This window comes from Podarcis vaucheri, assembly GCF_965113315.1.
Source record: "Podarcis vaucheri genome assembly, chromosome: 13".
NCBI lineage: Eukaryota > Metazoa > Chordata > Lepidosauria > Squamata > Lacertidae > Podarcis > Podarcis vaucheri.
Genome location: NC_138751.1, coordinates 46,159,447 through 46,185,671, shown reverse-complemented (window position 1 = coordinate 46,185,671; position 26,225 = coordinate 46,159,447). Strand labels below are relative to the sequence as shown.

Below are 26,225 nucleotides of genomic sequence, written 5' to 3'. Positions count from 1 at the left end.
CACATTCTACTCATGTAAAAACACGCTGATTCCCAGACTGTCCGTGGGCCGGATTTAGAAGGCAATTGGGCCGGATCCGGCCCCCCGGGCCTTAGTTTGCCTACCCATGTCTTAGCCTGATCTGCTTCACAGGGTTGTTGTGGGGGTGAAATGGGGAGGAGAACCACGTACAACCACACCTTCAGCTCCTTCGAAGATAAAGGTGGCATGTGAACGTAATAAATGAATACAGTGGTACCTCTGGTTATGTACTTAATTCATTCTGGAGGTCTGTTCTTAACCTGAACACGTACTTAACCTGAAGCACCACTTTAGCTAATGGGGCCTCCTGCTGCCGCCGCGCAATTTCTGTTCTCATCCTGAAGCAAAGTTCTTAACCCGAGGTACTATTTCTGGGTTAGTGGAGTCTGTAACCTGAAGCGTCTGTAACCTGAGGTATCACTGTAATGGCTGAGGAAACCCAGCCAGATGGGCGGGGTCTAAATAATAAATTATTATTATAAATTATTATTAAAAAAATTAAACTCCTGCCTCGGCTCATTCCAGCAGCACCAGATTTCGGGTGTGTGTGTGTGTGTGGCGGACGACTCCCTCACAAGGCACCGAAAGGCCAAATAATAATAACAATAATAATAATAATAGTAATAATGCCCATACAGTGGTACCTCAGGTTAAGTACTTAATTAGTTCCGGAGGTCCGTTCTTAACCTGAAACTGTTCTTAACCTGAAGCACCACTTTAGCTAATGGGGCCTCCTGCTGCTGCCGCGCCGCCGGAGCACAATTTCTGTTCTCATCCTGAAGCAAAGTTCTTAACCTGAAGCACTATTTCTGGGTTAGTGGAGTGTGTAACCTGAAGCGTATGTAACCTGAAGCGTATGTAACCCGAGGTAACCACTGTATTTATAAACTGTGCCAAAAGGAATTATTGTGGAAATAAGAAATATTTAGTAGGCTAGAGGCCAAACTTTGTCCTCGCTCAGGGCGCCCTATTCCCAAAGTCTGCCCCTTCTCCCAGCCTCTCCCTCCCTCCAAGCGGCCTTTACCAGCTCCTTGGGCGGCTTCTCCTGGGTCTTCCCGAACAGCCCCATCTCCGGCCAGCGGCGCCAAGTCCTCCCATCCACGCGCTACTTCCTGCTTCCGGCCCTCTCCCAGGGAAACAAGGAAGTGGCGCGCACCATAGAGACGACGTGGGTAGAAGGTGTGATTAGCCGCCGCTCCGATTAGTCCAAGGCCGTTTTTCCTCAACCGAAGCGGCTGGCCTACAACTCCCATCATCCCCCAACGGCCAGTCCCGCTAGCAAGGGATGATGGGAGTTGTAGGCCAACAACATCCGGGGACCCGAAGTCAGGAAAGGCTGGCTTCAGGGAGGCAGGGAGGAGCTTAGGGACGTGGAAGCCCCGATCTGCTTCCTGGTTGGTTGCCCGCAAGTGACAGACAGGTGATGGAAGCCTTTCCCGTCGCCGGAGGCAGCCACGCTGCCCAATGCCATAGAACAGAATCATAGACTCGTGGAGTCGGAAGGGCCCCCTAAGGGTCATCTAGTCCAACCCCGAGCGATGCAGGTCTCTGAGTTAGATCATCCCTGACAGGTGGCCATCCAGCCTCTGCTTAAAAAGCTCCAAAGGAGGAGAGCGCACCACCCCCAGTTCAGACCTCATTAAGCACCTATGTGACGCTTACACGTGTACTCAGGTATAAGCCCCAGTGGGACTGGTCCCAGATGAATGGAGGCAGTATTGTAGTTTCAGGTTCATAAGCTGGTGCAAGACACATAAGGAACCAGAGAAAATAAAATGTCACTCGTTATTAAAATAGGGACAGGCAATTGATTATTTTAGAATTTTGCTTTGGAGGATAATATTGGCACTTGGATAATTTTGAATTATATTCACCAGATTTGATTTGGGTTTTTTTGCTGTTGTTCTTGGTCAACTGTGAGTCCCCCTTCAACTGTTTAACCAATACAGTGGTACCTCGGGTTAAGTACTTAATTCGTTCCGGAGGTCCGTACTTAACCTGAAACTGTTCTTAACTTGAAGCACCACTTTAGCTAATGGGGCCTCCTGCTGCTGCTGCGCCGCCAGAGCACGATTTCTGTTCTCATCCTGAAGCAAAGTTCTTAACCTGAAGCACTATTTCTGGGTTAGTGGAGTCTGTAACCTGAAACGTATGTAACCTGAAGTGTATGTAACCTGAAGCGTATGTAACCTGAAGCGTATGTAACCCGAGGTACCACTGTAGTCCATTTGAAATTTGCACACAATGAACTCCCATTGAAATGAATAGACACCCATATACATTAGCCTTTGAATTCTTCTAGCCCCGTGCTAGGCAAAGGGCATTCACATGACAGATTGGAGCCTTTCAAAAGGACAGTAACTGAAAAGAGAGGTCTAACCTATTCTGATTTGTTTTACATTCATAATATGACATGACTCAGCACTGACCACTGATCAATATCCTGTATAAGGAGAAAATGGTGGATTGTTCAGAGACATTTTTGCCTTGAACCTGCACAGTGGAGATAGAACAAGCATGCCTTAAGAAATATAAATAAATTGTGTAGGCAACAACCTTCTTGCCCGGGGTGTAAGTGCTCAGGCTTGCAGCCTAGGAAGATCACTTCGGTGCTGCTAATACAGTGGTTTGACCTCACCCATAGAGATGAACTTCATTGTCTCTCAAGACAGATGGATGTCAATAAGAACTAAGAGCCCAATTGACTAATTAGGTAGGACAGAAATGTATAAATAGTGGCTGATGAAGTTTTATACAGTGGTACCTCGGGTTAAGTACTTAATTTGTTCTGGAGATCTGTTCTTAACCTGAAACTGTTCTCAACCTAAAGCACCACTTCAGCTAATGGGGCCTCTTGCTGCTACCACGCCACTGGAGCTTGATTTCTGTTCTCATCCTGAAGCAAAGTTCTTAACCTGAGTACTATTTCTGGGTTAGTGGAGTCTGTAATCTGAAGCGTATGTAACCTGAAGTGTATGTAACCCGAGGTACTACTGTATTTCATATTTGAAATTAATAAAGCACTATTAATGTACATGAAAGTCAAATCAAGAGATAGGTCTGGAAGCATTTAGGAAATGGATATATTCTGCCTGAGAAACCTTAATAAGTTAAGGTTACCAGATTTTTTTCAATGAATCCAGGGACCCTTTTCAACTTCAATGGAATTTGTATGGGGACTGCTGTGTAAATCCAGGAACTGTCCCCAGGAAATGGGGATGTCTGGTAACCTTACAATAAGTTCCAGATTTCTTAAAGAAAGTGTAGGATGCAAGCATAAGAAGTAAAATTATATTTTGAGTTGAAGACCAAGTGAAGCACAGGTACAAAAGCGCCATTGGAACGATTGATAGGACAAATTATTAACCTTCTTTTAAAATAATTTATTTTCATGGATTTGTTTTAAAATGTATTCTCACAGACCATACATTATTCAACAAAGGTGTGCTGAACAAACTCTAAAAGAAGAAACATTTAAATAAAACAATTATTGTATGTTAAAATTTCCATGTTCACCCATAGCCTATCCTGTCATGTTAAAACATTTCCTGAAATATACTTTTGTTGACAAATATATATGATTTTTGTGCTTACAAAAAAAAAAAAGCAAACGGAAAATGTTAACTTTTTAAAACTTCCAAATGCTGTAAAAGGAAAGGTGTCATTGTACAATACGTATTCATTATTTCAACATACAAGGCAACCAAATGATTCTGTCGTCGACATTAGCATCATGTTTATTTTTTACTTCACTGCACTAACATTTAAACTAAAACTTTTAAACCACAAGGTCTGTTTTGTGACTAACATTTAAATGGCAAGCAGTAAATATGTAGGAAGGTTACAAAGGACGTCATCAGCACACACCTAAGACGGGCTATGGTTTGACAACAGCTGCTGACGCGGATATGGCTTCTTTTTCTTGTAAGAGGCCCATCTACAAACCGGGCAGCAGTGCTGACCCCCGGCCAGCCACACCACAATGCAATTCTGGTGAAAGACGTGGCCGCACGGTAAACCCATTAACAAGCATCCGTTTCTGAAATTCTCTAGACACACGACACATTCCGTACAGTGCAACATACCAGCAGGCCAGACGGACCAGTCGGGCTCCGTATCTTCCGTGGAGCTTGGTGAGCCATATGACCTGGCTTTGGCACACGAACAGGTCTTGCCGTTGCACGAGGGCTCCCCTTCGCAAGGGCTCTGAAGGGTGCTTTGCTCGTCCTCAGCTACCGCCCGGCCGCTTATCGAGGCATCTTTGCATTCGCTATCCGACTCGCTTTCGCTTTGAGAGAGCTCCATCATCTCCTCTTCGGAATGCCCGCCGGCGCATTTAAATCGCCACATGGGCAAGTTTTTAATATAATCGGTTGGTATCAGGGGGTGGAGCCACAAATCGGGGAAAGCTAAGCGCTCAAGGAAAAGGTCTGGGTCTTCATCCCAATCAGATTCAAAGGGGAAGCGCTGAAACGAAGTGATAGGGTGGAACAGATAGCTAGTGTACCAGTCCCAAAGGCTAGATAGCCACTCTAGGTTGTTGGCATTGACTTCGTCGCTGTTGTTATTGTGCCGTCTCTTTTTCTCAAAGTAATCTATTAATAACCCATGGCCTAGGTAAGTGCTGAGGAACAAGGCAGGGTGTGAAGAGTAAAATATCCAGTCAGCTCTCACCCATGAGGCTAGGGCTGTTGTATTTGAATACCGGAAGAGTTTTAAACTGTATTCATAGAAACTGTCTAAATAAGGTAACTGCAAAAAACCCAAGACTGGTAGCCAAGAAATAATTAGTAGAGAATTATAGGTCCCTAAAGTGCTTATGAGAACAACGAAGCGCTTGATAGTAGCACCCTGAGTGATAAATAGGTCCATCCAAGCCATTAAGTTAACTAATACCAGGCTTAAAACAAATAAATCATTAACTTCTGGCTGTAAGGAACGCAAGAAGGAGTCCATGGCACGGAGGGAAATAAATTCGCCAGTATTATTCCCATACCTGTAAATTCCTTCGGGAGTTCTAAGTATGTAGGATGGTGTCTTATAGATGCCCATCTCTGCTATGTGACTCTTGTTGTCCCAGTTTTCTACATTCACAAAAATAAACTCAACTCTGCCAGTAAACTTTACACTTAGTGCAGAGAAGAAAGCTGGAGGCTGGTCTAACTTTGCAAACAGGTATATTTTCACCCTATACTGATAACTTTTGTTCCATTCTTCCTTCAAGTGTTCCGATTTGAAGATTGTTTTGATCCGGGAAGCTGCATGGGCTGTTATCCATTTGAAAATATGCTCCGTCTCGATTTTACGCCCACCGTATTCTTTAAGCATCACTTTGCCTTTGGACGTACTAGTTTGTGGAACGGACATGATTAATGTGGATCTCACCCAGCCTCTTCTCCTGCAGTATCTACAATGAAAACATTGGGTTAAATCAAGGAATGTTTGAAAAAGAAAGAGTTTTCACTATCATTTGCCGCACTGAACTTAAGCACTCCAGAATTAAAATAGGTCTTGCAAACATTTGCAGATGTGATGGACATCTATATAGAAGCATTTTGTTTGCAGTAGAAGCAGCAAACATCCAGCAACTTGAACAGGGATCACAAACTTCTTTGTGTACAGTGGTGCCTCGCAAGACGAAAAGAATCCGTTCTGCGAGTCTCTTCGTCTTGCGATTTTTTCCGTCTTGCGAAGCAAGCCCATTAGCGGCTTAGCGGATCAGCTGTTAAGTGGCTTAGCGGATCAGCTGTTAAGCGGCTTAGTGGATCAGCTGATAAGTGGCTTAGTGGATCAGCTGTTAAGCCGTTTAGCGTCTTAGGATCAGCTGATAAGCGGCTTAGCGGCTTGGGGAAAAGGGGGGGAGGAAAAAACCCCGCAGGAACTCGCAAGACATTTTCGTCTTGCGAAGCAAGCCCATAGGAAATTCGTTTTGCGAAGCACCTCCAAAACGGAAAACCCTTTCGTCTAGGGGTTTTCCGTCTTGCAAGGCATTCGTCTTGCGGGGCACCACTGTATTATGAAATGGAGAAATTCGTATTCCGTAGCAGGCAATTAGGAATTTCAGCACGGTCTTTTAACCACTGCGAGCGAAACTGTCTGAAATTGAATACAGTAGCAGAGCTGCTCATTAAATTGCTCGTGAAATTATAATTAGGGCTGCTCTTCTACCAATTCACGACATGAATTTAGACACAGAGAAAACATACAACCCCCATTCCATTGGGGTCTAGAAGCAAGGAAGAGGAGCATGTGAGTCATTCAGGAATTTTCTGCTGCCATTGCTGGCTATTGAGCAAAGCCAGTGAACAGATAAATTATTTCTGCATTAACAATATTTTAATATTGCCTAATCTATAGGAATTATCTTCATAAGTTTATGGAAACTGTGAACATTTTATTCGTGCATATGTACCGATATATTATGACCTACTATCACATATTGTCGTTTTGTCAGTTTTCTTCTCCTTTTCCTGTATTGCTTATGTCAGAAAATAAATGATATTTCTATACTGCTTTTCAACAGGGTGTTCAGGAAGCAGTCAACATTACAGGTGGTACCACGTTATAGAGGCAAAACCCGCTACAACAACTTCAAGAACATACCTGGGGTCACTGGAGCAGTTAAAAGTGCCTGTTCGTATACCAAACCGCGAGACTTTCTTCACCATTTTCTCCCAGTGGACTCTTCCCATTAGAGGGCTTCTATCGTTTGCTATGACCTGTTTTTCAAACAGTAATAAAAAAACTTTGTATGAGAAGCTACACATTTAAAGAGCACCATATAGCAAACTGGTTTGTGCATGACTTTTCATTATTTATTTTTATACTTCTATTCAAGTTTTTTACTTTTAGACATCACCACAGTGGCTTCTGATAACGCTTCCATTTGTGAAAAACCAAACCCATATGTTCCCGCTGTAAAAATGCTTATCACCAACGTTACTAGAGTTTACCCAAGAAAGTTCTAAGTTTAACTCTGCCGGGGGTGGGGTGGGATGAATAATCAGGGAAACACAATTACTGTGGAACAAAAGCCAGAGTCCATGGGTAGTTACTTGTGTAAGGTTACCAGATTTTTTTCAATGAATCCGGGGACACTTTTCAATTTCCTACTAAATACAGTGGTACCTCGAGTTACGAACTTAATTTGTTCCAGAGGTCCGTTCTTAACCCGAAACCGTTCTTAACCTGAGGTGCGATTTCGCTAATGGGGGCTCCTGCTGCCGCTGCACAATTTCCGTTCTCATGCTGGGGCAAAGTTCGCAACTCGAGGTACTACTTCCGGGTTAGCAGAGTTTGTAACCCGAAGTACCACTGTAGATAGATTTTGTCAGAGGACTGATTTGTAAATCAGTAAATTTGTAAATCAGGATTGGACATGTAACATCTAATTCCTTAAAAAATCAGAACTGGCACACCACAGGGATGTGTGCTAAGTCCCTACCTGTATTCATTGTATACATACGATTGTATATCATCTGGCACGTCTACTGCAAATATTATGTTTGCAGATGACACCACCATAATGGGTTTAATAACAGGTGGAGACGAATCAGCATATAGAGGGGAGGTCCAAAAAATATCTACATGGTGCCTAGGGAGCAACTTGCACCTTAATATCAGCAAGACAAAGGAGATGGTGTTGCACTTTCGGAGGAAGAGAGGAGAACTAGCCCCACTGTACATCGGGAAGGGCTGTGTGGAGAGAGTCTCTTCCTTTAAATTCCTAGGAGTTTATCTCAGTGAAGACCTTACTTGGAAAATAAATACAACCCAGGTGGTTAAGAAAGCCCAACAGAGACTCCATCTCCTCAGAATATTGCGAAAGAATCAATCAACATTTGATGATCTCCTTCTACTGGTCAACAATAGAAAGTGTTCTTTCATCATGGTGTGGTACGTTGGTTTGACATCATCTGATAGGAAGTGCCTACAGAGGGTGGTGAATACAGCACAAGATATTATGGGCTGTCCCGTGAATCCGCTGGATGAAATAGCAGAAGAACGTTGCCTCAAGAAGAGTGAGGGAAATTCTCAGGGATGATTCACACCCTGGCCGGCACTTTCTTGATCTCCTCCCCTATAGAAGCACGATTAGTCGCGCCAGCAGGGTAAAGAACAGCTTCTATCCGTGGGCTGTTAGGCTGCTGAATGAAAAGATAACAACAGGGCAACTGACTTTTGGGTTTGGTGGGTGTGCGTCAGTAAACGAAGGGAATTAAGACTAGGAGATCTGAGTGGGGGGTGCTTGTGTAATCTCACTGTATACAAGTTGTACAAGTGACAAGTATTTCAAATTTCAAATAAATCCGGGGACTGTGCCCGGGAAACGGAGACATCTGGGAACCTTATACTTGTGCCCAATGGGACATTGCCACACATGATTCCAAACAACTGCTTTGCGTTTCTTGTTTTTTAAAGAAGCCAATTGGTCAACATGCACACTTTGTGATCCTAGCAATCAGCAATAAATCTCTATCATGTCAAAAACCCGGGAAGAACTGAAACGCAGAGTTCTGCAAATCTTTCACGAGGCACATTCAGAACCAATCTGGAAAATCTTTAATGGTTTGTAGCCACAGAATAATCCCTGGCGCAATTCTTGCGCACACATACATTTGAACACAACTTGTACAAACAAGTTATCCACAGAATTCCCCATAAGCCCACTGCAGGAATGCTCCATGCATATGAGGAGTGTGAGAAACTGAGATATGAAAGCTAGGAGCTAAATGGCACCTTAAATCTAGGTTATGGGCGCTACAATGGACTGTCTAGGCATGCTTTTTTTAAGAACAAGAATACATAGCTGAAAATGAATGAACTGCAGCTAAAATATGATGTTCAGTTTTCACATGGGTCTAGTCCTTCCCCTGACCAGCCCCCTATATCCTTAAGAGGGTCTCTTCTCCAGTCTTCAGAGAGTAGCTGGAAGTGGGGAGGCAAAGAAAGGTCCTCCTTTCCTTCCACGCTGAAGTTTTAATCTGAAATCTTAGGCGCGGTACTGCACCCAGAGCTCAGAAACTGCTTGCGCTAATGAAATTCCTGTTGCAAAATGGGAGAACAATGGGAGTTTCGAGCACTGCATGTGAGCTGACTTCTCATGTATGCAAATGTGAAGGTCTGAAAAAACTGGGGAAACCTGTGATAGGCCATGAATTAAACTGCCTGCTATTGCAAGTATAATCTGTTACATAAACTATTTCAAGCTAGGATTTTAGAATTTCATTGTCAATTTTGTTGGTAGGGAGTTCAGAATTTCAACGGAACTGTGAAATAATACCACCACATAGCCATAGCTGTCAACTTTTCCATTTTCTTGCGAGGAATCCTATTCGGAATAAGGGAATTTCCCTTTAAAAAAGGGAAACGTTGACAGCTATGCACATAGCTAAAACATGGTAAAAAAAATATTGCTGCAGCAAACACAACAGAAAAGCTGGGGAAATTGTTTTTCTAATCAATTTATAGGCTGCTTAACGTTACCAAACCACTAAACAGCTTACAAAGTAAACAAGTAAATAGCAGCAATAATATTTAATAACCCTGTGTGACCAATACAGGAATACCATTTAAGATGTCCTGATGGAACAAGTTACTGCAGGATAAATAAGGACCACTTCAGATGCTAACACTAAAACATAAGGTAAAGGTAAAGGTACCCCTGCCCGTACGGGCCAGTCTTGACAGACTCTAGGGTTGTGCGCCCATCTCACTCAAGAGGCCGGGGGCCAGCGCTGTCCGGAGACACTTCCGGGTCACGTGGCCAGCGTGACATCGCTGCTCTGGCGAGCCAGAGCCGCACACGGAAACGCCGTTTACCTTCCCGCTAGTAAGCGGTCCCTATTTATCTACTTGCACCCGGGGGTGCTTTCGAACTGCTAGGTTGGCAGGCGCTGGGACCGAACAACGGGAGCGCACCCCGCCGCGGGGATTCGAACCGCCGACCTTTCGATCGGCAAGCCCTAGGCGCCTAGGCTTTTACCCACAGCGCCACCCGCGTCCCTTAAAACATAGCTTAGCATTATGTTCATAAACCAAACTGAGCCTGAACCTTGGTCTCACATGCTCTTGCCATTCACATGTAAGGAGCAGATCAAAAGATTCCAATGAAGATGACTTGACAAACTCAGGAAGTGTGGTTATTTTACAGCAGCTTTCCTTAACCTGCTGCCCACCAGATGTTCTGGACACTGACTCCCATTATCCTTGACCATTGGATATGATCAAGCTGGGGCTGGTGGGAGTTGGGAGTCCCTGGGTAGAGAAGTCTGGTTTTGAACTCTCAAACTCTCTTGAGCTCTGGCCTCGGCCCAGTATACCTGAAGGAGCATCTCCACCCCCATCGTTCTGCCCGGACACTGAGGTCCAGCTCTGAGGGCCTTCTGGCGGTTTCCTCACTGCGAGAAGCCAAGCTACAGGGAACCAGGCAGAGGGCCTTCTCGGTAGTGGCACCCGCCCTGTGGAACGCCCTCCCATCAGATGTCAAAGAGATAAACAACTACCTGACATTCAGAAGACATTTGAAAGCAGCCCTGTTCAGGGAAGTTTTTAATGTGTGACATCTTAGTGTATTTTTTTGTCTTTCTTGGAAGCTACTCAGAGTGGCTGGGGAAACCCAGCCAAAGGGGCGGGGTACAAATAATAATAATAATAATAATAATAATAATAATAATAATAATATATATTGTTTCAAACAAACCAGGATCAAACACTGATTTATAATTCTGGCCTTCTTTGGTACTTCTGGGATGAACCATATAAACCTCAAATTCTTGCTTTTCATTTTTTAAAATTAAGCACCTAGTATTTTAGAAAACAGTAACACTTTATCTCTGCAGCCAGGGCCAGCAGGACATAGCTGACATCCCTTGGTAAACCTGAGGCTGTTTGAGATGTGTGGGGAGCAGCGATGACGGTATTTTCTTTATTTCAGTGCAATGCCACACCCCATGGCAGCCGTGTTATGCCATGCTCCCCACGGAAGTCAATTTGCGACTGCTGCTCGCGGCACTTTCTCAAAACTCAAAATAATAATAATACAGTGGTGCCCTGCAAGACGAATGCCTCGCAAGACGGAAAACTCGCTAGACGAAAGAGTTTTCCGTTTTGGAGGTGCTTCGCAAAACGAATTTCCTATGGGCTTGCTTCGCAAGACGACAATGTCTTGCCAGTTCCTGCTGGTTTTTTTTCCTCCCCCCCCCTTTTCTAAGCCGCTAAGCCGCTTATCAGCTGATCCGATAAGCCGATAAGCCGCTAAAAGCCGCTAAAAGCCGCTAATAGCGCTAATCCGTCAATGGGCTTGCTTCGCAAGACAAAAAAACCGCTAGACGAAGAGAATCACAGAACGGATTCTTTTCATCTTGCGAGGCACCACTGTAATAATAATAATAATAATAATAATAATAATAATAATAATAATAAATTTTATTTATATCCCGCCCTCCCCAGCCAAAGCCGGGCTCAGGGCGGCTAACAACACTAACAACAACAAAATGTGCTCGCCAGTCCGAAAAGCCTGAGGAGCCCTGGCTAAGGCACCAGCTAACCAACCGTAGCTTCCCAACTTTGGACGTAATGGGGAATTCAGGCTGCTTTAAAACCAAAAGTGGATATTTCTGGCACGTGCCAGAGGAAACCAGGAGGAGTGTGCAAGCCCAAGGCTTGCTGTAATGGCTTGTTCACACAGTGATAAACTGCAGCTTCTGCCTAAATTGTCCCTTAGTATAATATTAATACAGATTATCATCCACTTGGGAATGTGGATTGATGAAAGCAGAAGAGTGGGGAGGGTGAAAGGCAGGCGTTTGCTTTGCCTTACAGGCAATTTAAATGACATGACTGATCATGCATGAGTCACTGTGCCCTGCAGTTTCCACATACTTTTTGACTATTTTAGGAATGTGTCACGTGATTGAAAGCTGATTGGTCGAGTAATAATTTTAAGACTTCCTTTTAGATCTCTCATTTGATGCAGAGTGAAATGCGTCCCGACCTTGCAAAGAGTTCTCTGGATGAATTGCCGCTGCTGTTAAAATGGCAGGAATGGAGAACGCAAACCAGAACACAGAGAAACCAACACTACACCCAGAAAGTTCAACATCCCGAAAAGCCATGATTACATCTCTCTCCAGAATAGAAAAACAACAACAACACAAGGCTGTTAAGAGGACAATGTGTTTTAACATAAAAAGAATCAACAAATGTTTGCGTCTTCGGACACCATTCCAAAAGCTACATTAGGTGTCAGTCAACTGTCATTGTGCCAATTGAATACCACTGCAGTTTTATTCTTTGCACTGAATGAAGTTTCCCAACAGAAAGGCATCATTTATAAATGGGAGGAAAACAGATCTACTGTTACAGCCAGTTAATTATTTGCAGAACTTTTTCTTTTCAGCTTACTACACAGTGTTCTAGTTGCACGCTATTGCAAAGTGAAGTTTTGCAAAGTGAATGCTTCTCTGGTTTTTAAACTTGGGAAATTTTCATTCCGATCCATCAGAAGCACGCCCCACTGCTGTGTGAAGGGAAATGCTTCTAAGGTATTTTAGAACTCAAAGCTCAACAGTTGCTGCTATCCCAGTTCTAAGCATCTCAAAAGTTATACTATCCTGATGGCAAAGAGCTGCCACATTAAAATATAGGGGAAATGTGAGCATCAAGGAGGTTTTGCTGTTCTGTACACAGTAGAAAGGGACGTGGGTGGTGCTGTGGGTTAAACCACAGAGCCTAGGGCTTGCCGGTCAGAAGGTCAGCGGTTCGAATCCCCGCAACGGGGTGAGCTCCCGTTGCTCGGTCCCTGCTTCTGCCAACCTAGCAGTTCAAAAGCACAGCAAAGTACAAGTAGATAAATAGGTACCGCTCCGGCAGGAAGGTAAACGGCGTTTCTGTGTGCTGGTCTGGTTCACGGCTTAGTCATGCTGGCCACATGACCCAGAAGCTGTACGCTGGCTCCCTCGGCCAGTAAAGCGAGATGAGCACCGCAACCCCAGAGTCGGCCACGACTGGACCTAATGGTCAGGGGTCCCTTTACCTTTACCTTACACAGTAGAAATGATTTCAGGTATAGGCCCACAAAACACGACTATGCACATAGGTATATTTTTTAAAAAATAGTGGGACCTGCAACAAAATATTGCAGTGTTTCCCCAACCCGTAAGAAGAGTGTTCTGGGCTTCAGTCCGCCTTGCTGTCTCCTATGGGGCTGTTGGCATGCTGACAGCCTGACAGCAAATGCATGGTGGCATCAATTTTATGAATGGAATGGTGGGGAACTCAATGCTATTTTCATTACTGTTTGAATACTGGGGACTGTGTTAACAGCATTAAGAACACAAGGCAACCCCTGCTGGATTGGACAAAAGGCTTATCTAGCCCAGAATCTTGTTTCCTACAGTGGCCATCCAGATGGGAAGCCCACAAACAAGACATGCATTTTAGCGTCATGCCACCAGGTCTCTCAACCTTCGCAACTCAGAGCCACAGATAACTTATCCTACACAAATTTGCCTAATCTCATTTTAAAGCTGCCTTAAATTGGTGGCCATTGCCAAATCTTGTGATAGTACATTCCATAATTTAACCATGAGCTTGTGCAAAGGTGTTTGTCCCGTCCTGAATCTCCCAGATTTCCAAAACTTCCCAACTTTTTGCTAGCAACCTGCGTCTGAGAGGGCCTTTTGCGAAGAAATGCACTACAGAAGGAAATGGAGCAATAAAAAATGGGTTTATAAAACTATGAACAAAGATGCCCTCCAGTACAGTGTAAATTAAAGTTATCTGCACATGAGGTACACTGAAAAGAAAAATTGAAATGTGCCATAATAACACTAAAGAGTCTCTCTAAGCCAGTGTTTCCCAACCGGTGTTCCGCGGCACACGAGTGTGCCGTGAGACGTTGCCTCGTGTGCCGCGAGATGCCTGGAGGGAGGCGGGCGAGTCGGGCGGCGAGAGGCGGAGCAGCGGCGGCGAGGAGAGGCCGCGCCTCCTGCTGCTGCCTGGCGCTCCTCCTCGCAGCCGGCAGCGCTGCCTGGGCGCCTCCGCGCGACTCTGCCTCGCTGGGTTTGGTCTCCCAGCAGAGACGGGTCACACGCGCACCTCCCTCCCTCCCTCAGCCTGCGCGGAGGGAGAGCCAGAGAGAGGCATCGCTCCTGCGCGGCGGGAGAGGGAGCAGCCGGAGCGATGCCCCAAACGAAGGCATGGGACCGGAGGGGAAATCCTCTCCGAGGAGGATTGAGCGCAGCTGAGAGAAGCCTTTCGAGGAGCTGCCGTGTCCCCTGGAAACCCCCTTCCCAGCTCTGCCTGCCTGCCTGCCCAAAGCTTGGAGGTTCCCCGGCAAGGGGGAGGAAAAAAACTTTCACTTTTGTGCGTCCCTCCCGGCGTGACGCTGCGCGCTGATGTCACGGGGCGGGGCTTTAATGGTGGTGTGCCGCGAGATTTTTTTTCAGTAAACAGGTGTGCCGTTGCCCAAAAACGTTTGGGAAACACTGCTCTAAGCATGTAAATGACGAAAGGACCGTAAGAAAACGGGAAGCCCTCTCCCTATTTCAGCTGCTTCATCTTCATGAAAGACAAGATAGAAATAAAACTGGAAAAATCATGCCTTGCCAGCATTCCATCTTGAGTGTTTCGGGTGCCCTGTGTCTTCTGCTGCTGCAATTTTCTTACATTGAAAAGCAGGAAAAGGCAATAAGCCACAAACCTTTCCTACACTATTATAGCCAGAATGACATAATGCAGTGGAATCTTAAAATAACACTGTTCAGGGGTTGGGAAGGATGGTTATTTTATAAGCTTCACCTGAAGTACCACTAGCCAATGTAGATGGAAGAAGACTGGTTTAGGGTGGAGGTAGGAAGGAGTAAAAGGGACGTGGGTGGAGCTGTGGGTTAAACCACAGAGGCTAGGACTTGCTGATCAGAAGGTTGGCGGTTCGAATCCCCGTGACGGGGCAAGCTCCCGTTGCTCGGTCCCTGCTCCTGCCAACCTAGCAGTTCAAAAGCACGTCAAAGTGCAAGTAGATAAATAGGTACCACTCCGGCGGGAAGGTAAACGGCGTTTCCGTGCGCTGCTCTGGTTCGCCAGAAGCAGCTTAGTCATGCTGGCCACATGACCCGGAAGCTGTATGCCAGCTCCCTCGGCCAATAAAGCAAGATGAGCACCGCAACCCCAGAGTCGGCCACGAGTGGACCTAATGGTCAGGGGTCCCTTTACCTTTAGGAAGGAGTAAAGTGTGCATCATACCCCACAGGGTGCTGCTGTTTGCATTATTACCATCAGAAACGTTTTGTAAAGGTTTGCGACAAAACATCTTTTCGAAGCGTCTTGAGTGAAATACGGCGCTTGGATGCTTTTAGGTAATACTGATTTTGTGTGACCCAGCTGCCACCCTAGAAAAAGGCAACTGAAAGCCAGCAGCTAAAAAAACCTTGCGCTAATACCCATTTACAGGGACAGAACAGAATTCCAGAACAAACATATCTCCAACTCAGTGGATGTGAGACAAGGAGGAAAAGTTCACTGTAGTGCGAATTCACACCGGCTCATTTGTGCTATACAACCCCTTGCACCTCATTAAAATGGGGAAACCGATTGTGAAGAATAATCCAGAGGAAAAGCTGGTACTGAGGCAGGAGGCACAGGGAAATGTGAAACAGCACAAGCAAACGGTGATATAAAAATGAAAGGCCTTGAATGATTGACTGGAGTTGACGAACACCTTATCAGCGATTTTATGTACATTTACCTGGGAACAAAACTCACTGAATTCAATGGGACTTACTCCCTAGTAAATGCGCACAGGATCAAGCAGCTAGCCTCTTTTCATGTGCAACAACTTAGTGGAAAACAAAGAATGGCACCTCTTTGATCCTAGATGAGTAGTACAGATTCTACTTACTCAAAGCAAAGCCATGACATTTGCAGCCCAATTTAAAGTACAGTGGTACCTCGGGTTACATACGCTTCAGGTTACAAACGCTTCAGGTTACAGACTCCGCTAACCCAGAAATAGTACCTCGGATTAAAAACTTTGCTTCAGGATGTGAACAGAAATTGTGCTCTGGGGGCGCGGCAGCAGCAGAAGCTCCCATTAGCTAAAGTGGTGCTTCAGGTTAAGAATAGTTTCAGGTTAAGAACGGACCTCCGGAACGAATTAAGTACTTAACCTGAGGTACCACTGTATGTCTATTGCGAAGCAAGTCTTGCTTCAAGGGGGCTGGCTTTCCAGAAAATGTGTTTTGGATTGCAGCTTTAGTTGTGTAATAATAATAATAATAATAATAATAATAATAATAATAATAATAATAATTTTACTGCCCATCTGAGTGGGCAGTAATGTAGCATCATCTTCATGTATACCACACACTGCGCCTTTGGGATAAGTACACTACATGAAATGTGAACCAACTCAGCGGCTCATTTCACTGTTAAAAGTAATGTATTTAGTACCTGCACTAGCCAGATACCATCCTTCGTATCTTCTACCAGCTCATAAAAGTGCATTTCCCCACTGAAGTTTGTGCTGGAAACAGACTCAGAGGCTTCCTCTTCCTTGAGAGCAGAATAAAGTTCGCCTTCCATCAGGTCTCCTATGTAAACAAACAAAGGAACACCCATTACAGTAAATGCCAAAGGTCGCAATTGCCAAAAGGATTCCGGAACAGCAGCAGAATAGATATTGTTGGGAGACGGCTAACTACTTTTTAAGAGTAAAATCTACGAACATACAACGTATGCTGCTTGCAAAGCAAACTCCAAAGTGATAAAGATTGCCAATGCTTTCAATTTGAGTTAAAATGCCACTCAGTTGCATAGTGGGGGAAGGTCATGTAAAATACAATTAGTTGGAACACCTACCATATTTTCCGGCGTATAAGACGACTGGGCGTATAAGATGACCCCCCCAACTTTTCCAGTTAAAATATAGAGTTTGGGATATACTCGCCGTATAAGACTACCCCTCTTCCAACGCACATCAAATAAAAATTTAAAAAACCAGTCTCCAGTCCAGCTCAGAAATCCGCTCCACTTCCCAGTGGTTGGCGGCTTCTGGGGCCAATTTGCAAGCGTATTTCTGCTTTATCTAGAGAGCTTGGTGTCCTCTGATTTAATTTGCTGTCGTTTTATCCTTTGGTGGGGAGTTGCTGCAGGAGCTGCTGCTGTAGCCGGCGTATAAGACGACCCCCGACTTTTGAGATTTTCCTGGGTTAAAAAGTAGTCTTATACGCCAGAAAATACAGTACAGAGAAATATTTATTCTAACTTTAATTAAGGCAGACCATTTATGTAAACCAGCCCAAACCTTTATAGGCAGCCCTTCAGTTTATGAAGGACTGAAGAGTTCCTGCAAATGCCTGATAAAATAAGGCAAACAATATATTGCTGCACCTGAAGCAATCCAAAACCTTGAGGGCTGGGGCAGCATAACTGCCAACAGTGCACGTCTCCAACTCAAACCTCATCGGATGGTCGCTGGCCACTGATCTCAGAGCCCCAGTCCCCATTCCTCTGCTACCAAAATACAGGGTAGATAACCTTTAAGGGTTGTTAGCAATGATTAGAGATATAATGTACCCAAAGTGCACTCAAACTTGAATGCAATTATGTGGAAGCCCCATTGTGGGTAAAGGAAAAGGGACCCCTGACCATTAGGTCCAGTCGTGGCCGACTCTGGGGTTGTGGTGCTCATCTCACTTTATTGGCCGAGGGAGCCGGCGTACAGCTTCTGGGTCATGTGGCCAGCATGACTAAGCCGCTTCTGGCGAACCAGAGCAGCGCACGGAAATGCCGTTTACCTTCCCGCCGGAGCGGTACCTATTTATCTACTTGCACTTTGACGTGCTTTCGAACTGCTAGGTTGGCAGGAGCAGGGACTGAGCAACAGGAGCTCACCCCGTCGCAGGGATTCGAACCGCCGACCTTCTGATTGGCAAGTCCTAGGCTCTGTGGTTTAACCCACAGCGCCACCTGCGTCTCCCATTGTGGGTACTGGCCCATTAAAAAGCCTGCTCTCCCTAATTCTCCCACTTCTAGTAGTTACACCACCCCTCTTTTGAGCTGGTGTCGCTTGGGTCTGCAAGGTCCATGACACAATTTGCCCATTTGCAGCAATGGCTGCCCAGAGTCAGAGAAGGCAAGACGGGGTTTGGATTCCCCTAGCATGTAATGCGAAATTCCCTCTTTAGCCTAAAAGCTACAGAAACGCAGCGGGGAAAGAAAGAATCTGCATGCAGGTCCTTGGAAGGGGTTGAATATTATCGCCGAGCTGAAATAAGGGCAGTGTGAGCATTCTGCAAAAAAAAAAAAACCTTTCTCCCGGAAAAATATACCCCACCTAATTTTGGTGATTCTTTGCAGGAAGCCCTGCAAAATGGAGCAAACAGCTTCACTCATTGAGAGTGAGTGTAGGAAGCACTGAAACGTTTAACAACTGACCATTTTCTCAATATGAAGCCTCAGTGCTTCTTTTAAGCAAGGATTTATTTCCAAGGCAATCATGTAATCCAATCTGATAATCAAGGTGAGAGCATCATATCACTGGGACAATGTAACTGCTAGCTTGTTAGGAACACTTAAGCTCCCCGCCCCCCCCCCCTTTAAAAATGGCAGCAAACTGTTCGGGAAAGAGGGTTTTTAAAAAAAAATCCAAGAGAGGAGGTGTTCATTAAACTTCTCCCAAACCCTGCTTTCTGCCTTAAAAATGTATGGGGTGAAAATTCAGCATCGCTCCAGTTGGTTATTTCATTGCAGGGATAGGAGCCTGAGCCAAAGCCAAATATGCAGTATAAAATTATTGCACACCTATCAATCCCAGCTATTCCATGACACTTTTACAAACGTTGGTGGATAAATTCCAGAAGAGAAACCAACCTGTAGGAGCAAAAACTAATATGGTGCTTAAGTGCTGAAATATCCTATTTTCATGATATGGGACGTTCAGCTTTTTAAAAATTTATTTTCTGACAATAGCATACCTTTTATAAGATGCAAACGCTTAAACTAAGTCAAAGGAGAAAAATGCACAACCAGAGCTTTGCTTGTTTTCACCAAAGCAATTCCTATTCAGTTTGGTTAAAAACTGGCTTTCTCTTCCATAGAAGGAATTGTGTCGCTCTTTTCTGTTCACATGGGCAACTTCTTCCAGCTCAAAACTCTGTTTTACTTGGAAATAAGTCTAAGTCCCATGGGGGATAGCCACATGCAAGTATGGTGTTTCAAGAGCTCAATGTGCACTAAAAAGATTTCCTTCTACTCTCATTTAACTTAAGTCTGCAAATATGAACATTAAATTTCCTTTAGGATTCTGTATTTTGTTTAGATCATCAGTAGTTTCCTCTCTTTACTTTTCTAATCTACTTCGTATCTTAGACATTTCTACAAAGGAGCCGTTTCTTTTAAATGACCAAATTAGTTTTGTTCCAGTAGTCTTCTGAGAGCTTCCCTGCAACTCAATACATTACTGTGCAATCCCGTACATGCCCACTCAGAACTATGTCCCATTGAGTTCAATGGGTTTTACTCTCAGCTGAGTATAGGATTGCAACCGAAGTGCTTACCAACCTCAGGATGACTGTATATGCATTGACATTTCAGCTCTTAAAGGAAGGTGGGAGGTTGGGGTACAGAACGAAGGTGCTATTATACTGAGAATTATGGGGAGCAAGAGTATGGCCATAGTTGAAAGACAAGTCAAAACAGAAGAATGTCAGCTAGATAACTTTTCATTTTCTTCCCAAGCAAGGACACATTTCAACTGGTTGAAGATATCTTCTTAAAGATCAATGTGCTTTACCAGTTGAATGTATGAAGACAGAAGGGGAAGCACCATTGAATTCAATGGAACTTACTCCCAGAAAACGAAGCAATCGGGATTGCAGTCAATCTAATCCTAATTAGTGGGCATTATGCTACGTACCACAGCTCGTGTGTATATTCATTTTATTTTATTATACCAGGGATCAACACAGCTTCCTGCACGTTTTGAGTATCTTTGGAGGCACAGCTATGGATCCTCTTTTGGGGTGTGTGGCTGTCATGCTGAGCTTCAGCACTTTGAATTTGGTAGAGTGGATTTATGAGAACCCCAAACCTCTACTATTCACTTTCACCAGATTCAGATGAACCAAAACATATTCAGATGAACCAATGCCTGGGATTAGTAAAGGACTGGAAGAGGGTCAATAAACTGAATCGTAGAGTTGGAAGAACCCCCAAGGATCATCTATTACAACTTCCATCATCCCTAGCTAACAGGACCAGTGATCAAGGATGATGGGAATTGTAGTCTCAAAACATCTGGAAGGCCAAGTTTACCTATGCCTGCTGCTAACCATAGATCAGATACAAATTCCTTGAGATGATCTCAAAAAGCTGAGGATTTCGATGGTTGCACACTGGTTAGCATAAAATAAGAGTTTGTACAAGCAGGTACACAATTAGCCAGTCTTACTCATTTATCTCACCTGGCTGCACTTATTACTGTTTGGCGGACCAAAGCATTTATTCAACCAAAGAGACCACTGTTATTATCTTTATAGACATATGACTTTCTGAAGGTGTTAACAGTCAGGTCAGAAATATGCTTACAATAAGGTATTTTTAATAAGATGTTTGTTCTGAAGCAGCCAAACATTCAACTTCTGACTGGGCAAACAATAGGTAACACTGAGGCAAACCTTTGCCATGCATTTCTCTGACATTATTTTACTTCCTTGAATACATAACAAGGCCTTGCTACTTGTCTGAAGCATATAATAAATTAATCGGCAAAACAGTGATCCTTCCTTTTCTGAACAATGTGTTGCACGAAAGATACAATCTTAATGCACACCTACAAGTGAGTAAACCTCATTAAGCTCAATGAGGCTTACTTCTGAACAAACATGCTTAGAATTGCGCTGTTTTAAATTACTTACGCACACTTGCTTGCATCAAGGCCAGTAAGATTTACAACCAAGGAAACATGCAAAGAATCTGATAGCCAGTATCTTAATAAACTTGTGACCTAACTTGTTACCCGTCCTAACAAAATGCCAGGCACTTTCTGATCAATGTAGAAGATCTTTCATGCTAGTTTTGGGTGCACGTCAAAACACCACATGCCACATTTCAAATTCTGATTCTTACTGGCATGTCTTAGATAAAGCCAGATATTACATCATGGTTCCTGATGATTTTCATCTGGACAACTCCCCCCGCCCCCCCAATCTCTCTGTTCTGTTGTATATTCCATGCTAGCCTGCTGCTGCCCTGTGCTTCTTCAAACATTGCCACATTTAAGCAATTCTCCATAAAAAGTTGGAAGGCATTCAAAGCGCGAGGTCACATCTGAGATTATTAAGCACATTTATTTAGTATTACTCCTTTCCCCTGCACACTCTCTATGACTGTACACAATAGAAGTTATTGCAATATAGATGCTTAATAAAGGGGGAACGGACCTATTCCGAAAGTTAAAATGCCAGCGAACAGACATTTTTTCTTACCTGACTTCTCAACCAGTTCCCTGACATCCTTCTTCTCCAGAAGCCCCGAGTAGCCGAGCCCCCTGCACTCCAAAATGGTCTTCAGCTTCTTGAAGCTGAGCGCCACCGGGTCCACCAACTGGGTGGCGAAGAAGCCCGTCTCGTACCACACAATGGCCTCGAAAAACCTGGCCAGGATGAACAGGACCAGAAAATAAAGAAGCAGGAAAAACAGCTTCAGCCACATCTTTCCTCCGTGCGGGGGGCTCCTGACTCTCTGCGGAGAGAGTCAAGTCAGTCCTACAAAAAGAAAAAAGAGAAATGTCTGGAGGGAAGGAAAAAAAGGGGAGCAGATATCCACATACCCCAAAACAACAACAACACAACCCCCAGTTTGGTTGCTACTGTCAAAGAGTCCCTTCCCCATTATCCCCTCATTCTTATGAAAAGACACAATGGCGGTGGGGTGGGGTGGGGTGGGGAGAGGATAACACCCACTCGCCTAGAGGGAACCCGGATATGGGGTGGGGGGGAAAGAAGCAGCACCCCTTCACTATAGGGCACCCCATCATTTTAGGGAGGCCGTGTGTAGGTGGGAGCTGGGTATTTGTGGGGTGCTGAGGAGAACCAAGTGAGAAAGGTCTCTTAGGAGGGCCAGGAGGCGGCTGGGGGGGGGTGGAAATAATTTGGGGTGGGGTGGGCTCGCCCCCCCCCCAGCCAGGGAACCACCTCATTCGGGGCGCACGAGGCGGGGTGGCGCTGGTTTGGGGGGGGTGAGGGAAGCCTTCAGGGGGTCGGGCAAGGACGGGGCTCGGCCGGCCAAGGCGACTGCTCCTCCTCCTCCTCCTCGCTTGTTTTACCCCGTCCCGGGCAGGCAGGCAGGCAGGCGGCGGCCCTACTGGTGTCGGGGCCGCCGCGGGCGGTGCTGCTGCTCCTGCTGCGCTCGGGCTTCTCGGCGCACCGTCGTCGCCGTCGCCTCTCCGCGGCGGAGCAGAGCCCGGGCCGGAGGAGACATAACAAGTGACGTCGCGCAGCCGCGGCCGGCAGCCGAGGGAGGAGGAGGAGGAGGAGGAGGAGAGGGAGGCGCGACGGTTCCGCCAGGCCGGGGTGGGGTGGGGTGGGGGAAGAATCCGGCCCCGGCTCCCCCCAAGGCGGGCTCAGCGCTCCTTTACCTTGGGGGAGGTCCATTGCCGGCGCGCGCGCGCGCAAAGGCCCAGGGCCGGGCTCTCCCCCCCCCCGCCACCCAAAAGGATGCTGCCTGCCTAGGTTGGCTTTCGACGCCGCCTCTTTTCTTTTTCGGAGGCGCCCGCTCCCTCGCGGGTTTTGGCTCCTCGGGAGAGAAAGTCGCGCTGGGCTGTTGTTGTTTAGTCGTGTCCGACTCTTTGTGACCCCATGGACCAGAGCACGCCAGGCACTCCTGTCTTCCACTGCCTCCCGCAGTTTGGTCAAACACATGTTAGTAGCTTCGAGAACACTGTCCAACCATCTCGTCCTCCGTCGTCCACTTCTCCTTGTGTCCTCCATCTTTCCCAACATCAGGGTCTTTTCCAGGGAGTCTTCTCTTCTCATGAGGAGGCCAAAGGATTGGAGCCTCAGCCTCAGGATCTGTCCCCCCAGTGAGCACTCAGGGCTGATTTCCTTCAGAATGGATGTGTTTGATCTTCTTGCAGTCCATGGGACTCTCCAGAGTCTCCTCCAGCACCAGAATTCAAAAGCATCCATTCTTCGGCGATCAGCCTTCGTTATGGTCCAGCTCTCACTTCCATACATCACTACTGGGAAAACCATAGCTTCAACTATACGGACCTTTGTTGGCAAGGTGATGTCTCTGCTTTTTAAGATGCTGTCTAGGTTTGTCATTGCTTTTCTCCTAAGAAGCAGGCGTCTTTTAATTTCATGACTGCTGTCACCATCTGCAGTGATCATGGAGCCCAAGAAAGTAAAATCTCTCACTGCCTCCATTTCTTTCCCTTCTATTTGCCAGAAGGTGATGGGACCAGTGGCCATGATCTTCGTTTTTTTGATGTTGAGCTTCAGACCATATTCTGCGCTCTCCTCTTTCACCCTCATTAAAAGGTTCTTTAATTCCTCCTCACTTTCTGCCATCAAGGTTGTGTCATCTGCATATCTGAGGTTTTTCTTAATTGTATTTCAGTTGAACAATTACTTCGATAAAATACATGTTTTGTTATGTGCAAATGGCTTTGGATGCTTATTTGGTCCATAAATTACCATATAGCATATATTCAACACAAAAATAGCGACAATTTGTTGTTGACACAGGACAGCTGGACATATAAAGGGCCCCATTACCTTCAGTAGCTTAGGGCCTCATCAGACCTAAATCTGGCCCTGGGTGAAGGGTGGTATACGGATCGAATAAGTAATCCTTCTTGTTCCTTTTTAACCAGGCCTTTGGTTGATCAGATTTATATCCTATGCCCTTTTAAAATGTGTGTTGGGGGGGGGGGCGGCTATTGGGTTATTGTTTTTATTTTTATTACATATTTTGTGGTTTTACATCTTGCTTTTATTCTGTGAACCGCCCTGAGACCCCCTCTTCTGGTTGCAGAAGGCACTGTGATTTTGTAGTGCAGCTAAGTGGACGAGACTTTGCATGTTGTAGGCATTTAGGTCAACTGCCCTGGGGTCTTCGGGTGAAGGGTGGTATACACATTTAATAAATATAACAACAAGAAGAAAAAGAAGTCTTCCCACTGTCTTTAGAAACCTAGTTACAGAAGGTGTGAAATTTTGTAGTGCAGCTTAGTGAATAAGACTATGCACATTAGTACACATAAACCTGTGGTGTAGAAGTGGAGGTTGGTTTATACAGCCCAGATCATCATAAAGATCCCTTGAGGTCCTCTATCGGTCAGAGAAATAAACAGAGCCAACAATCAAGTATAAGAACTATTACACTTGTCGTTTAAGTTCTACTGAATCTAAACAGGGTGTCCTGCAGAGCAGACACACCCCATGTTCCTTTATTTTCAGTGTGACATCACAATTTATTTGATATACACACTTCTGAGTAGACTTGGTTAGCTATGAACCAAGAAGTCCAGAATTCAATTTCTTCTGCAAGTCGCCTTAGGCCAGAGTTGGGAAAACCTGTGATCCTTCAGATCTTGTATTTCAACTTGGCCGTGGCCAGTGAGAAAAGGTGATGGAAACTGAAGGACAACAATGTCAACAGGTTCCCAATCACTCTAGCCTTACCTGCAGCATCTACAATATGGGGATAAGAATACAGATCTATCTTATAGGGTATGTGAAGCATTGAAAGTTCTGTTAAAAGATGCATGCATTTGCCACCAACATCTAGAATGTCCAATATCCCAGTTTCCCAACCCATTGGGATATTGGCAATGCTATTTTTCAAGAAAAAGAGGTGCCGGAGATCACCCTCATTGTCTTAGAATGGCAGTGGTACCCACCTGAGAGAAGCTGCACCTGAGTTCTGGCGAGTTCCAGTTGGGGGGAAAAAAGCCCTGGGTATTGGCAAGTGACAGGGTCATGGACTGTTTTACCTTGAGATTATCTGGTGCTATCAACATTTTGCAAGAACAGGCTCTAGGCTCAGGAAGCCAGTATTCCTGTATTCCAGAAACATTGCTAGGTAGGATTACTTGCCTACAATGCTTTTCAGTTTTTGTTTTTCAGTATGCTACTCGGGTTGGTCTAAGAGTGTTCCACCCAATCATTCTCTCTCATATATATATATATATATATATATATATATTCTAAAAAAGATTCTAAAAAAGACACCTCTTGTGGCTGCACCACACAGTTTAAATGAATCCATCCCTAAGTAGTCTTTCATTAATAAGAACTGCCTTCTAATTAAAGGGGGGGAGATGCTGATTGTGCATTTTATTTTATTTTGTTTAAGCTGTTTGGAGGTCTACTGTCAGGCAGAAAAGTGGGATACAAATATTTTAGATTTTATTTAGAGTCCTGAGAACTTAAGCTGCAGGTTTTGACTCAGATGACTGAGGCAGCCCAACAGTAATATCAAGTTCTGTGGATCAACCTACCAGGTGCAGGTGTTATTGTAGCTGGTTTGCCTGTGCAAAGAAGTGCTCATACAAGTAGTCTTTAGACTGCAATCCTATCCATAGATTACTAGGGTGGAATACTAGGAAAAGTTATAAGTAAATTGGTTTAGAATTTAATCCAACCTTGTGTGAGAATTTTCACAGAGGAGAATCAAAGGCATTGGCTTCTTCTGCAATGGTAAAAAAGAAGTTTGCATCCCTTGCCAATCCTGCTTTTGCCTCCAGTCGATATTCCTCATCAGTTTAGACGCCAGACCAAAATGTTTCTCTGTTACCCAGGTCTTTAGCTGAATGAACATTTTGTGGGCTCTTGGATGTGTTTTTGGGAAGGATGCTAATAGTTTGTTGGTTATTTTAATATGTATTTTGTATTTTCATTTTGTATTTTTATGCTGTGATGCGCGCTGTGATCTTCTTATGAAGGGCAGTATACTAATTTAAGAAATAATAAAAATATTAACAGTCCCCTTCTGCGTATTTTCTAAAGAGTCATGACAGCATGTAAAGAATAACAAGAAGATACAATCTTTGCAAGCATTTATACATTTGTAAAAACGACAACAACGAAATTAGGAGCTCGTTGGGCAGCTAAGAGTCCCAGACGCAGAACCAGCAGGTTTAACAACTCACAGAAAAACAAATAATCACGTGATGACCTATACGCAGCCGACGCGCG

General features: G+C 44.9%; 1 protein-coding gene across 4 annotated transcripts in view; it reads right to left on the bottom strand.

The window, feature by feature from the left end:
* Positions 1 to 22,534, bottom strand: part of LOC309516217 (charged multivesicular body protein 3) — a 33,748-nt gene extending 11,214 nt beyond the window's left edge. Inside the window, exons 1-5 of one of the 4 annotated variants that reach the window (XM_082194861.1) lie at positions 22,349 to 22,534; positions 21,510 to 21,788; positions 16,474 to 16,613; positions 6,625 to 6,740; positions 3,390 to 5,428 (exon numbers count right to left, since the gene is read on the bottom strand). In XM_082194861.1, coding sequence (XP_082050987.1) covers positions 3,889 to 5,428; positions 6,625 to 6,740; positions 16,474 to 16,613; positions 21,510 to 21,735 — 2,022 coding nt within the window. In that variant the 5' untranslated portion in view covers positions 21,736 to 21,788; positions 22,349 to 22,534 and the 3' untranslated portion in view covers positions 3,390 to 3,888. Of the gene's footprint in view, positions 1 to 1,045; positions 1,204 to 3,389; positions 5,429 to 6,624; positions 6,741 to 16,473; positions 16,614 to 21,509; positions 21,789 to 22,348 lie in introns of those variants that run through there. The other 3 variants (XM_082194862.1, XM_082194864.1, XM_082194863.1) reach the window with 3 other exon arrangements.
* Positions 22,535 to 26,225: the final 3,691 nt, after the last annotated feature.